At 42.5% G+C, this 15,700-nt stretch overlaps 1 protein-coding gene across 6 annotated transcripts in view; it reads left to right on the top strand.

Annotated features, from left to right (window-relative positions):
- usp45 (ubiquitin specific peptidase 45) overlaps positions 1–15,700 on the top strand; it is a 370,776-nt gene that overhangs the window by 302,097 nt on the left and 52,979 nt on the right. For 5 of the 6 annotated variants that reach the window (XM_038799526.1, XM_038799531.1, XM_038799527.1 and 2 more), the window contains 2 exons: positions 2,246–2,332; positions 10,683–10,836. In XM_038799526.1, the coding sequence (XP_038655454.1) occupies positions 2,246–2,332; positions 10,683–10,836 (241 nt within the window). Of the gene's footprint in view, positions 1–2,245; positions 2,333–3,001; positions 3,141–10,682; positions 10,837–15,700 lie in introns of those variants that run through there. The other variant, XM_038799528.1, reaches the window with a different exon arrangement.

Consider the following 15,700-nt stretch of genomic DNA (forward strand, 5'->3'; position numbering starts at 1 on the left):
TTCCTCCGGGTGCTCCAGTTTCCTCCCACAGTCCAAAGACGTGCAGATTAGGTGGATTGGCCATGCTAAATTGCCCTTAGTCCAAAAATTGCCCTTAGTGTTGGGTGGGGTTACTGGGTTATGGGGATAGGGTGGGGGCGTGGGCTTGGGTAGGGTGCTCTTTCCAAGAGCCGGTGCAGACTCGATGGGCCGAATGGCCTCCTTCTGCACTGTAAATTCTATGGAAAAAAAATAGTGAGGAGGATAGCCTTGCATTACAGGAGAATATCGACGGGCTGATCAGTGCCACATGGAATTCAATCCAGATAAGTGTGATTTGATGCACTTGGGCAGGACAAACAAGGCAAGGGAATACATGATAAACAGCAAGACCCTGGGAAGCCCCAAGGATGAGAGGGACCTTGCTGTGCATGTGCACTGGTCTCTTAAGGTAGCAGGGCCGATAGATATCGTGGTTAATTAATTAATCATCTTTATTAGTGCCACAAGTAGGGTTCCATTAATATTGCAATAAAGAATCTCCTAGTTGCCACACTTCGGCGCCTGTTCAGGTACACTGAGGGAGAATTCAGAATGTCCAATTCACCTAACGTCTTTCAGGACTTGAGAGGAAACCGGAGCACCCGGAGGAAACCCACACAGACACGGGGAGAAGGTGTAGAGTCTGCACAGACAGCGACTCAAGCCGGGAATCGAACCTGAGTCCCTGGCGCTGTGAAGCATCAATGCTAACCACTGTGCTACCGTGCCGCCATATGTATACTTGTCTTTATTAGCTGAGGCATATAGTTTAAGAGCAGGGAGATTATGCAAGAACTGTACAAAATGTTGGTTGCCACAGCTAGAGTATTGTGTGCAGTTCTGGAATCCACATTATAGGAAAGGGGCAGAGAAGATTTATCAGGATGCTGCCATGGCTGGAGAGTTTTAGGTATTAAGTGAGATTGGATAGACTGGGTGTGCTTTCCTTGGAGGAGGCTAAGGGTGACATGATAGAGATTTATATAATTCTGAGGGGCATAGATAGAGTAGACAGGAAGAAACATGTCCCCTTGGTGGAGGGATCAATGACCATGGGACACAGATTTAAGGTAAGAAGCGGTAGGTTTAGAGGGGAATGTGAGGGAAATCATATTCACCCAAAGGCTGGTGGGAGTCTGAAACTCGCTGCCTAAAAGGGTGGTGGAGGCAGAGAACCTCATAACATTTAAGAAGTATTGAGATGTGCACTTGCAATGCCAAGGCATACAAGGCTATGGGCCAAGTGCTGGAAAATGGGATTAGAATAATTAGGTGATTGATTTTGACTGGCACAGATACAATGGACTGAAGGGCTGTAGACCTCTGACTCCGTGACCTGTGTTGGCTCTCAAAGAACAATGCATTTTGTCCCATTCTTCTGTTGTTTCTTTTTCACATACCTTATTTAATTGTAAGTTGACATTAAGCTTACATTACTCTGGTCGAATATTCTATATTATAATAATTTTTTGCTTACAAAATACAACTTCATTCATTCTTCGGGTCATGATCTTAAAATTATCAACTCTGACTAGTGGAAGTATCTTTTTTTTTTTAAATTTAGATTACCCAATTATTTTTTCTATTAAGGGGCAATTTAGCGTAGCCAATCCACCTACTCTGCACATTTTTGGGTTGTGGGGGCGAAACCCACGCAGACACGGGGAGAATGTGCAAACTCCACACAGACAGTGACCCAGAGCCGGGATCGAACCTGGGACCTCAGCGCCGTGAGGCGGTTGTGCTAACCACTAGGCCACCGTGCTGCCCTGTGGAAGTATCTTTATTTCAAATTTACTTAATCAAAACTCATAATTTTAATTGCATGTATTAGATTTCCCCAAGATTCTTTGTTCAAATGTACTCTATTTTATCTATTCTCTCCACTTATCTAAAGGCTCTCATCCTTAGAATTAAGCCAATGGATCTCTAATGATATCGTTCATAAAGCAAGATGCTCAAAATTAGGATTACTATTGTATTTCACCATACCAAATGATTTGTATAAATTTTGCATTACTTCCTTGATTTTGTATGGTGTGGTTGTATATCAAGCCTAGGATCCCATTTTGTTTTGATAGTTTTATCAATTTGTCCTCCCACTTTTAAAAATTTGCTTAAAGTAATAAGAAAATAGCTTTTGAATTTGTCATTATGCTTTGTAATCCCATGGGAATATAAATATAAGTTTCTATTATTTTAAAATGACTTTTGTTTTCTTCAGACAGGCTTGAATTTGCGGAAAATTAATAGGCATGTGGAATTCCCTTTGGTGCTAGATTTGGCACCATTCTGTTCATCCAACTGCAAGGTATTTGCATGCAAAGTACATTTTTTTTCAGTACACTTTTCCCTATTCATTTTAATGTTATTCAACATGTCCTGTTCTTTTGTGATAGCCAAAGGAATGCTAGATGTTTCTATTTGTAATTATATATACATGAAGTTGTTGGAATGCATCATACCAGCAATATCTCGCACTGCATAAAATACAGTGAATTGCCTTAAAATGTGAAGGAGGTGAATGCAGCTGCAATAATAATGTTGTTGACTGATGTGATTACATCGATTCTACAGCACAGAAATGGTTCATTTGGCCAAACCTAGTCAATGCCAAAATTTATAAACCCACAAGTCACTTCCTACCGCTCTTAATCTAACCCAAGCAATGTATCTTTTGTGCTTTTCTCTCTGATGAGCTTCGCCATAAATACATCTTTGCTATTTTCCTCAACTACTACTTTTGGTGTGTTTCACATTCTTATCACTCTTTAGGTAAATATGTTTTTGTCACAAAAGATCAGCCATGATCTCATTGAATGACGGAGCAGGCTCGAAGGGTCAGATGGCCTACTCCTAGTTCTTACGTTTCTCTTGAATCTTCTAATGGATTTAACAGGGACTATTTTTTAAATATATTGTCCCTAGACTTTGAATCCTCTAAAATTGGAAACATTGATCGGAATTTTCTCAACTCCAGGGTTGTTCCACATCCAGAACAGAAAGCATTCATAAGCCGTGAAAATGGATGGCACTTTACCAGCAGCCGCCAATTAATAGGCTGTCGCCTGGGCCTCTACTAGCCCAATCAGAGGGTCTTTAGCTTGACAGCCACGGCAGTGCATCCGCTACTGGTGTTGCTGTTGAGGCTGTAGGAAGAAGAGTGCCTGCATGTTGAGACAAATGACTGGTAAGTTTTAATTCTATGTGCTAGGACCAGACAGACAAGCCACAGCAATTCGAAGGATGAACCCTCCAGCAGTGGTGTTGGAGTCACAAACCGTGGCCATTCCTACCAGGGGGCTCACACCATTGGTCATGGAATGGCCATGAAGGAAGACCCCCTCTCCCAGGAACCTGCAGGGAAGACAACAGTATTTAACTGGTAGTCTGCCTACGCAGTGGGAGCCTGCCCTGATGCCAGTAATATTCCCTTAATTGGTCTTCTAATTAGTTTATTTTGCCACCCAATAATAAATCACAGAATTGTTACAGTGAAGGAGGACATTCAACCTACCATGCTGCGCTGGCTCTCTAAATGAACAATTCCTTTCGGGCCATTCTCCTGCCTTCTCCCTGTAACTCTGCACATTCTTCCTTTTCAGATAACAGTCTAAGTCACTACTAAATGCTTCAATTGAAACAGCCTCCATCACACTCTCAGGCAGTGTATTCCAGACCTTAATCCCTCATTGCGTTGAAAAGACTCATCATTTTTGCTTATTGCAGGTAGCTGCCATTTCAACCATTCAGAATATCCCATGGTGGCAGGAGGATATCAGGCTCCCCAACCTAAGTTTTTCATTTTACAAGGCTGCCTGCCTTCCTGCTACTCTTCAGAGGGCTGGTGAAATCTAGACTATGTCCTCTAAAAATGCACTATTGAACCACTTCATCATTTTAAAGGCTTATGCCAGGTCCCCTTACATCTTTCTCTTTTCTGGCCAAAAGGGTCCCAGCCTGTTTTTTCCTGCTGGTTATAAACTTTCAATTAATCATAGAATCTCTGCATTGCAGAAGGAGACCGTTTGACTCATTGGGTCTGCACCGACCCGACCCTCCCCCTCCCCCATTCTCTCCCCTTAACCTCATCTAACCTACACATCCCTGGACACTAAGGGGCAATTCTTTCATGGCCAAACCACCTAACTTGCACACCTTTGGACTATGGGAGGAAACCAGAGCAGGAAAAAAGTGCAAACTCCACACAGTGACCCAAGGCTGGAATTGAACATAGGCCCCTGGTGATTTATGCAGTGCTAACCATTGTGCCGTAGTGCCGCTCAAATTGTAACATCCTTGATAATCTTTTTCGCACCTTGCCATTTGCCTCTATATGATTTTTATAATGATGAGATCAGAACTGTACACTGTATTCCAAGTGCAGCCGAAACAATGTTCTGTAAAAGTTGAATATGACTTCAGATCAGGTAGCACCTGTTGAGAGAGAAACAGTGTTAACAGTTTGCAAACCTTTCATCAGAACTGAAAAAGGCTAGAGATGTAACAAGTTTAAAGCAAGTGCAGAGGCAGATTAAGGGGGAGGGGCAATAAACCTTGTCTAGACCCAGTTTATGATTCTCTATTTGTCCCATTACCATCTTAATTCACCATATTACTTCTGCCTTCATCTTATCACAAGCCTTTCCTTTTGTACTTTCCTGCACCACTCTGCCCCCATCCCCACCTTTTGCTGCCCATCTTTCCCAGAATTCCATGTTTGAGTCCCTCTAATCAGTTTTCATGGGCTGTATGCATCACTGGCAAGGCCATTATTTATTGTCCATTCATTTTTGTCCTTGAGAAGATAATGATGGGCTCTGCCACTGTACTGAAACAGATCTATTAGCATGTCATTTATGTTTTTGATGTGACTGTGACAATGGTAAGCTATTCTCCCTTATCCTTGTTGATCTGTCTGCAGCCTTTGACATGGTTGACCACACCTTCCTCCTCCAACACCTGCCCACTGTCAAGCAGCTTAGTGGAAATTCTCATTAAAATTTTCATCCTTGTTTTCAAGTTTCTCCATGGCCTCGCTGCTCTATTTTCTTCCAGCTCTATAACCCTCTTGGGTTTTTTCTGACCACTTGAGCATCTTCTATTTAATCACTTCATTACTACAACAAACAATTGTATTTATATAGCACTTTTAATGTAATAAAATTCCCAAATGTCTCATGGCTTCTTTCCTGCTCTTGCATCCTTAGCCCCCAGTGCCCCCAGAAATCCTTTGTTGGCTTCCTCCTATTTCTCATCTATATGCTGCCTGATGGTGACATCATCTGAAAAAACAATGAAAGTTTCCATAAGTACTCTTGACATTGGTGCTACCAGTCTCTCTCGATCCCTCCATTATCTCTGATTTGATTTGTCTTGCATCTGACACCGGATGAGCAGAAATTTCCTCAAACTAAAATGCAGAACACCAAGTCTTCCGTTCCTGTTACTAACTGTTCCCTTGACACTGACTCCATCCATCAACTTGGCAACTGGCTGAAGTTGAACCAGACTGTTCAGAATCTTGGTGTCATATTTGACTGCAAGATGAGTTTCCAACCACATATCTGTCCCATTTCTAAGTCTACCTATGTTCAGTTCCATTACACCTGTACTTCAGTTCATCTGCTGCTGAAACCTTCATTCATGCCTTTTCTACCTTTAGACATGATAATTCCAACCTAATTCTGGCTGGATTCCCATTTTCAACCCTCCATAAACTTGAGCTCATCCAAATCTCTGTTACCCATATCCTCTTATATGAACTTTCTGTTCATTCATCAAATCTGTAGGGTGTTACCGACTGATAGAATCTACCTTTTTAGTATAGAATCTACCTTTTAGTATATAATAAATTAAAGGAATAAATGGCCCAAGATTTAAAATGGCTTCTTGAAATAGATTGTTAAAATACCCACATTTCAAACAAGACAAAATAATGATGATTCCCATGGGAAACATCATGGGCGGTATTCTCCGCCGGCTCCAAAAATCGCGGAGGCCGTCGTGAACTCGGCCGAGGTTCACAATGGCCTCGGGGCCCCTCCCCGCACCTAATTCACCCCCATCCGGGGGGCTAGGAGCGGGCCCCCGTCGTTCCCGGCCGCAACCTCGGCCGCCAGAAATGACGCCCGAACGGCGCTACGCGGATCTGATCCGCGCATGCGCGGATGACATCAGCGTGCAGACGACGCGAACCGGCGCGTGCGCGGTGCCGTCTTTCTCCACCGCCGCCCGGCAAGATGTGGCGGCTTGATCTTGCCGGGCGGCGGAGGGGAGAGAGTGCGTCCGTTTTGGACACAGGCCCGACGATCGGTGGGCACCGATCGCGGGCCTGTCCCCTCCGTAGCACAGTCGCGGTGCTCCCGTCCCAATCGGGCCCCTGGATGCCCCAAACGGGCATCCGGCACCCGTTTCACGAATGCAGCGACCAGGTGTGGTTGCTGCCGCGGTGAAACGGGCGTGAAGGGCCGGCCGCTCGGTCCATCGGGCTCGGAGACTCGCCGTTCGCCGTGAAAAATGGCGAGCGCTGATTTTTCAGAGGGGTGGGGAGAATCACGGGGGTGCCGGGGGGGGGGGGGCGTAAAAAATGTCGGGAGGCCCTCCCACGATTCTCCCATGCCATGTGGGGAGCAGAGAATTCCGCCCCATTATTTTCTGTCTTGTTTAAAATGTGGGTAATTTAACAATCTATTTCAAGAAGCCATTTTAAATCTTGGGCCATTTAGTCCTTTAATTTGTTATATACTAAAAGGTAGATTCTATACTGAAAAGGTAAATTCTATCACTTACACTGGCCCCTGTTTAAGCAACATCTCAATGTTAAAATTTTCATCCTTGTTTTCAAGTTTCTTCATGGCCTCGCTCCTCTGTATTTTTTTCCAGCCCTATAACCCTCTCGGCTTTTTTTCTGACCACTTAAGCATTTTCTTTTTAATCACTTCATTACTACAACAAAAAATTGTATTTATCTAGCACCTTTAGTATAATAAAATGCCCCAAGGTACTGCATAGAGTAGTATTAAACAAGATTTGCCAGTGAGGCAAATAAGGAGATGTTCAGGTAGATGATCAGAAGCTTTAGTCAAAGAGGATTTAAAGAGAGCCTTAAAGCAGGAACGATAGATAGAGACATGGAGTGCTTTTGGGAGGAAGTTCCACGGCTTAGGACCTTGGAAGCTGAAGGCTCTGCTACCTGTGATGTAAGGTTAAAAATCAGGAATGCTGAACATGGCAGAATTGGAGGAGCACAGCTAGAGGACTGTAAGGATAGAGGAGATAACAAAAATAGGGAGGAATGAGGCAATGGAAGGATTTGAAAGCAAGGATGAAAATTGTAAAATATAAACATTGTTTCGTCAGGAGAAAAAATAGGTCAATGGGCACAAAACTTGGTACAAATTAGAGCTTTGGATAACCTGAAGTTTATAAAGGGAGATTATCTGAAAGTGCATTGAAATACTCAAGTGGCGAGGTAACAAAAGCATGGATGAAGATTTCAGCAGCTGATGAGCTGAGGCCAGGGTGGACTTGGACAATGTTAAGATGTTCCTTAAAACCCACTTCTTTGACCATGCTTTTATTTATCTGCCCAAATTTCTTCTTGCATGACTCAGTGCCAAATTTTGTTTGATAGCACTTGTGTGAAGAACCCCTTGTGACATTTTACAGTATTTAGAGGGCTATATAATACATGTTGATGTATGAGTGTCAATTAGGCATTTATAACACCTTGGTACCACTTAAAACATAGATAGATCTGGAATATTATGGTTGGATCTGCATGCTTTACTGTGACCAGGTATGAATCATGTTCCCTCCAAATTCCATATCTGGTTATAAAATCTGCAGTACAATATTTGTATACCTGGTTAGAGCTAGCACCTCCAGGAGAAACAAAGTTTTGTTAGTTTCTGAAACTAATAGGTATGAGATAAAGGCATAGTATATTTTACATCTCTTTTTTTCAAAATAAATTTAGAATACCCAATTCTTTTTTTCCCAATTAAGGGGCAATTTAGCGTGGCCAATCCACCTACCCTGCACATCTTTGGGCTGTGGCGGTGAGACCCACGTAGACACGGGGAGAACATGCAAACGCCACCTGGTCAGTGACCCAGGCCAGGATCAAATCTGGGTCCTTGCAGCAGTGCTAACCACTGCACCACCCTAGTTTTTTACATCTCTATGTGTAACAGAAACAAATAATGTTGGAAACACTCAAATAACAACAAATAACATTTCAGCCAATGTCCTTTTTCAGAGCTAAAGAATAACACAAATGAACAGCTTGCAAGAAGTAACAGACTGAGGGAAAGGAAACGAGAAAAATATATACACAAGAAAAGAAAAAGATGAACTGTGAAATGTGGAGAACCGGAGCTAGTTAATTATGCAATACTAAATAGGAGTAGCAGTAGGCCATTCAGTCCCTTGAGCTGCTCCATCTTCAATAAGATTGTGGCTGATCTGTTTGTGTTTCCACATTCTCATCTACTCCTGATAACGTTTGACAGAATCAATGTTACTGACAATTGGCAGAAACAATATTAGCGCGAGACAAAAAAGAGGCACAATTAAATAAATGAAAACACTAAAACATGTACAAGACCCAGGGTGTGTAAGTACTTAAGTAGGGTTAAGCGGAAAGAGAGCACATAAAAGTCTAGTAAAGCAGAGCAGGGCGATGAGTCTGGTGAAAGAAAAGCAAGTTAACACTGGTGATCTAGATTGCTGTTCTGGTAGTGTACCAATGCTCACTCCCCCATGCCTAGAAGGGCTAATATAACGATCACTTTGACAGCACCTACTCTCAGAGAAAATGAGAGCTATGGTTTAGGTGTAAAGTTATTGAAACCAATATTAAGGCCAGATAATTGCAAAATATTTAGTGAAAGTACAGATTCTGTTTCTCCAAACTTATATTGGGCATCGCAGAAGCAATGTAGAAGGGCAAAGATCATAGTGGAAATAGAGAATTGTAGTGACGAGCATCAACAAGGTCACAGTTGTGTAAATGGAGGTGTTCGTAAAAGCAAGCACCTTTTGATCTCTGAGGAGGAGACATCATGAGCTGTGAATTCAGTATACTAGGCTGGAGTAAGTAGATGTATAAATTGGCCGGATGGTAATGTGGGAGGAGATTAATAGGCAGGTGTTACATCGACTGTCCTCACATGGGAAATTTCTAGGAAGGAAACCAGGTGTTAGGAGTGATGGAAGATTGGACCAGTGTCATGGGAAACCAGCTCATTTGGAATGCTTAAAGGGGAAGGCAGAAAAATGGAGGATCCAATTGTGATCCAAGTTTTTGGAAGTGGTGTTATGGGCCAGGGTTTAGAAAACTCCAAAGAATATCATGGAGTTCATCTGACCTACAACTGTTTATTAATGTTGGCTACGAGGAGCACAAGGGCCTATCTTTCAAGTGTTATTCAACAGAGGCCTTAAGCACTTTTAATCAAAAACAAAGTTTATTCTACAAATTTAGTTAACATTTTTATAAACACATACAGTAAGCATTTTATCAACTACAAAACAAATATCCCACACAGCTACAGTACTCTATATATAACCCTTCCACCTTAAACTGTTCCAATTTAATAACAAGATTGCATAAACCAGAAAACCTTTTTCAAAGGTGTGGCCCAGAACACAACACTCAAGACCTGGTTTAGATGCTGTTGTGTCCTTTCCAAAACAGCAGGTTTGCATTTCTTCCAGGAAACAATTATTTCTTTTCGAGTTATCAAGTAATCTGGAAAAAGCTTTTAAAATGCAGAGAAAGAGAGAGGACAAGACTTCTCTGTCTGAATACAGCAGCTAAATGTGAAAACGAAAGCAAAAAACGCAGAGCCACAAAACAGCCCCAAACCAAAGCAAAAGTAAATCTCAGAGCCACAGTCCAGCTCCACCCACAAAATGACATCACAAGCCATGTGATAAGACAAAACATTTCTTAAAGGGACACTACCACGACAGTGGATAGAAAGTGGAGGCTGAAGAATAGGGAAGTTGAGTGTACTTGACCAATGCCTTGCTTTTTGTTTCATTCAGGGGAAACCTCGGTTGAGGTAAATAAATTTAAGTTCAGCAAGATGTAAGCGGGTGGTGTCATTTGCAGACAAATTGGGCCAAGGTGTGAAGGCCCTGGGTGGCCACTGTTGAGCAGGAGATGGGCTGGTTTTGCACAGTGGGCTAAATAGCTGGCTTGTAAAGCAGATCAAGGTAGGCCAGCAGCATGGCTTCAATTCCTGTACCAGCCTCCCCGAACAGGTGCTGGAATGTGGCGACTAGGGGCTTTTCACAGTAACTTCATTTAAAGCCTACTTGTGACAATAAGCGATTTTCGAGATGGCTTGGGAGTGGCGAACAATATCAATGGAGTGGTCAGTGGAAGTGGGTTGATTCTGGAAAAGAGAAAACAATTGGTGGTGAGGCTAAGAGGAAATAAGCTAATGGTCGAACAGCATGTTTGTAGAACTTGGAGAGAGGCAGGAGTAATCTTTGCAGGGTTCAAGTATTCTTTAAAGATCATGTTGGAGTTTGTAACTGGTTATGAGTTACAATATTCATAAGCAAGCTTAGTGGTTTATTAAAATTATAATCATTGTCTTGCAAATGTACTTGAGTAACTGACCTTTGTGTATTTATCTTTTTAGAATGTTGGCGAGGGAAACAAAGTGCTCTACGGTTTATATGGAGTAGTTGAACATTCTGGATCTATGCGTGGAGGGCACTACACAGCATATGTGCAAGTCAGAGCTGCCAACAAAAAATTATCTGAGCATATTTCTGGAAACAAGAATATCCCAGGTAAAATGGACAGAATAATGACCACTATAAGCCTACTGACTCCCATAATTAACTTGGTTACAGTTTATTTTCATTTATTCTTTAACGGGATGTGGGTATCGTTGGCTAGGCCGTCATTTATTGCCTTTCATAATTGCCCTTGAGAAAGTGATGGTGAGCTGTCTTCTTGAACCACTGAAGTGAAGTGACGAATCTCTTGGAATTCTATGAAGACATTTCGAGCAAGGTAGACAAAGGGGACCCAGTGGATGTGGTGTACCTAGATTTCCAAAAGGCCTTTGACAAGGTACCGCACAAGAGGCTGCTGCATAAGATAAGGATGCATGGTGTTAAGGTTAGAGTACTAGCATGGATAGAGGATTGGTTGTCTAACAGGAAACAAAGAGTGGGAATAAATGAGTGCTATTCTGACTGGCAATCAGTGACGAGTGGTGTGCCTCAGGGATCGGTTGTTGGGACCACAATTATTTACAATTTATATAGACGATTTGGAGTTGGGAACTACGTGTAAGGTATCCAAGTTTGCAGATGACACGAAGGTGTGTGGCAGAGCAAAGTGTACTGAGGACTGTAAAACCTTACAGAGGAACATTGACACATTGAGTGAGTGGGCAAAGGTCTGGCAGATGGAGTATAATGTCAATAAGTGTGAAGTTGTGCATTTTGGTAGGAGTAACAATAGAACGGATTATTACTTAAATGGTAAAAAGCTGCAGCATGCTGCTATGCAGAGGGACCTGGGTGTACTTGTGCATGAGTCACAGAAGGTTGGTCTGCAGGTGCAACAAGTAATTAGGAAGGCAAATGGAATTTTGTTCTTCATTGCGAAGGGGATTGAGTTTAAAAGCAGAGAGGTAATGTTGCAGTTGTACAAGGTGCTGGTGAGGCCACACCTGGAGTACTGTGTGCAGTTTTGGTCTCCACACTTGAGAAAGGATGTGCTAGCACTAGAGGGGGTGCAGAGGAGGTTCACTAGGCTGATTCCGGAGTTGAGGGGGTTATCGTACGAGGAGAGGCTGAGTAGATTGGGATTATATTCACTGGAATTCAGAAGGTCGAGGGGGGATCTAATAGAAACATATAAAATTTTGAAGGGAATGGATAAGATAGAAGTAGAAAGGATGTTTCCACTGGTAGGTGAAAGTAGGACAAGAGGGCATAGCCTCAAGATTAGGGGGAGCAGATTTAGGACTGAATCAAGGAGGAACTTCTTCACTCAGAGGGTGGTTAAAGTATGGAATTCCCCACCGAAAGGAGTAGTAGACGCTACTTCATTGAATATATTTAAAGATAGGGTAGATGTTTTTTGAAAAATAATGGAATTACGGGATATGGCGAGAATGCGGGTAAGTGGTTCTGAGACCACGAATAGATCAGCCATGATCTTATAGAATGGCGGAGCAGGCTCGAAGGGCCGGACGGTCTACTTCTGCTCCTAGTTCTTATGTTCTTATGTTCTAACAGCAATATAGATCCAAGTCAGGGTGGTGTGTGGCTTGGAGAGGAACTTGCAATAGGAATTATTTAAAAACTATTGAGAAAAAAATTAAACCTCCAACTTTCCTGAACACCCTATCATTGATATTGGAAAGAAAGTATTCCAATGTAAAATTATTGTAGCCTTTTAAATATCTTTTAAGTATGTAAACAAACAAGAAACCATATCAAAAGCATATTCTGTTATTGTAGCCTCTTAAAATTTTCAGTCATTCAATCGACAACCTGCTGAGTTGAAATCATTCTCTGCTTTTGAAACCCAAACAAAACATTTATAATGGCTACAGCTATCATAACAAAAACTTACAGCTTTATTGCCTGAAACTGACAGAACATCTGATGTTCCATTTCAAAGTAGTCAATCAATGAAGGGGAACAGATGCAGAGATATTTTTCAACATTCAAAAAAATCTTTTTAAACAGCCAGAGCTGTCAATTTAAATCACTGCCTAACATGATAGCAGAGGCATAAGGGGTGTTTTTAATGCACATTTTTAATGCATTAGGCACTTTTGAAAATTGGAGAAGTACTGTAAAGCAAGACAATAATTGCACAATGCTGGTCAATGCAAGGATCAACTTACCTTTGTTGGACAGATCCCTATGATGAATCACTGCACTAAAAACACATCTACATTACAGTTCAACATCTAATAATGACATTTGAAGGTGTCAAATCATTTTACAATTAACTTTCAGAGTGCTCCTGACTCCTCAGCAGATTTCCCCCAGTAAGGTTAGCACTGTTGCTTCACAATGCTCGGGTTTGATTCCTGGCTTGGGTCACTGTCTGTGTGGAGTCTGCACGTTCTCCCTGTGTCTGCGTGGGTTTCCTCCGGATGCTCCGGTTTCCTCCCACAAGTCCCAAAAGACGTGCTGTTAGGTAATTTGGACATTCTGAATTCTCCCTCAGTGTACCCAAGCAGGCGCCGGAATGTGGTGACCAGGGGATTTTCACAGTAACTTCATTGCAAGCCTACTTGTGACAATAATAAAGATTATTATTAATCACAGACTCTCTGAGGTGGTGCATTTCTAAGGTGTACAAAAGTAGTGTGCAGGAGGAAATCATTTTTCTGTGGCCCTCAAAATGGAGACCCCAACCTCGGAAGAGGTGGTTGTGCGGTTGGCATCCAACTCGCCAAGAAAGTCACATGAAAGTGGTGTGGAGTCAGGAAGGCACAAAAAAATTGTTTTTCCAGCAAAAAGCATGAAGTTCAGCATTTATCGACCTTTAACTTTGCATTGACATAAGACTGAAAATATTGAAATATTTGTGAAAATGTAGCTTTCTCTGTGATTCTTTAACTTAGTCATGGTGAAAATCACTTAGTTCGGGTACTATAGATGGGTCAGTTTTTGTGCAGTGTGTGCAGGAGGGTTTTCTGACACAGTATGTAGACAGGCCAACAAGGGGCGAGGCCACATTGGATTTGGTACTGGGTAATGAACCCGGCCAGGTGTTAGATTTAGATGTAGGTGAGCACTTTGGTGATAGTGATCACAACTCGGTTATGTTTACTTTAGCAATGGGCAGGGATAGGTATATACCGCAAGGCAAGAATTATAGCTGGGGGAAAGGCAATTATGATGCTATTCGGCAAGATTTAGGATGTATAGGATGGGGAAGGAAACTGCAGGGGATGGGTACAATCGAAATGTGGAGCTTTTTCAAGGAACAGCTACTGCGTGTCCTTGATAAGTATGTACCTGTCAGGCAGGGAGGAAGTTGTCGAGCAAGGGAACCGTGGTTTACTAAGGAAGTTGAAGCACTTGTCAAGAGGAAGAAGAAGGCTTATGTTAGGATGAGACATGAAGGCTCAGTTAGGGCACTTGAGAGTTACAAGTTAGCCAGGAAGGACCTAAAGGGAGAGTTAAGAAGAGCGAGGAGAGGACACGAAAAGTCGTTGGCGGATAGGATCAAGGAAAACCCTAAGGCTTTCTATAGGTATATCAGGAAGAAAAGAATGACTAGAGTAAGATTAGGGCCAATCAAGGATAGTAGTGGAAAGTTGTGTGTGGAATCAGAGGAGATAGGGGAAGCATTAAATGGATATTTTTCGTCAGTGTTTACACTGGAGAAAGACAATGTTGTTGAGGAGAACACTCAGGTTCAGTTGACCAGGCGAGATGGAATTGAGGTTCAAAAGGAGGAGGTGTTAGCAATTTTAGAAAATGTCAAAATAGATAAGTCCCCTGGGCCAGATGGGATTTATCCTAGGATTCTCTGGGAAGCCAGGGAGGAGATTGCAGAGCCTTTGTCCTTGATCTTTATGTCGTCTTTGTCGACAGGAAAAGTGCCGGAAGACTGGAGGATAGCAAATGTTGTCCCCTTGTTCAAGAAGGGGAGTAGAGACAACCCTGGTAATTATAGATCTGTGAGCCTTACTTCGGTTGTGGGTAAAATGTTGGAAAAGATTATAAGAGATAGGGTTTATAATCATCTTGAAAAGAACAAGTTGATTAGCGATACTCAACACGGTTTTGTGAAGGGTAGGTCATGTCTCACAAACCTTATTGAGTTTTTTGAGAAGGTGACCAAACAGGTGGATCAGGGTAAAGCTGTTGATGTGGTGTATATGGATTTCAGTAAGGCGTTTGATAAGGTTCCCCACGGTAGGCTATTGCAGAAAATAAGGAAGTATGGAATTGAAGGTGATTTAGCGGTTTGGATCAGTAATTGGCTAGCTGAAAGAAGACAGAGGGTGGTGGTTGATGGCAAATGTTCATCCTGGAGTTCAGTTACTAGTGGTTACCGCAAGGATCTGTTTTGGGGCCACTGCTGTTTGTCATTTTTATAAATGACCTGGAAGAGGGTGTAGAAGGATGGGTTAGTAAATTTGCAGATGACACGAAGGTCGGTGGAGTTGTGGATAGTGCTGAAGGATGTTATAGGATACAGAGGGACATAGATAAGCTGCAGAGCTGGGCTGAGAGGTGGCAGATGGAGTTTAATGTGGAAAAGTGTGAGGTGGTTCACTTTGGAAGGAGTAACAGGAATGCAGAGTACTGGGCTAATGGCAAGATTCTTGGTAGTGTAGATGAACAGAGAGATCTCGGCATCCAGGTACATAAATCCCTGAAAGTTGCCACCCAGGTTAATAGGGCTGTTAAGAAGGCATATGGTGTGCTAGCCTTTATAAGCAGGGGGATTGAGTTTCGGAACAACAAGGTCATGCTGCAGCTGTACATGACTCTGGTGCGGCCGCACCTGGAGTACTGCGTGCAGTTCTGGTCACCACATTATAGGAAGGCTGTGGAAGCTTTGGAAAGGGTTCAGAGGAGATTTACTAGGATGTTGCCTGGTGGAGGGAAGGTCTTACGAGGAAAGGCTCAGGGAATTGAGGTTGTTTTCGTTAGAGAGGAG

Source organism: Scyliorhinus canicula, chromosome 6 (assembly GCF_902713615.1).
Source record: "Scyliorhinus canicula chromosome 6, sScyCan1.1, whole genome shotgun sequence".
NCBI classification, from domain to species: Eukaryota; Metazoa; Chordata; class Chondrichthyes; order Carcharhiniformes; family Scyliorhinidae; genus Scyliorhinus; species Scyliorhinus canicula.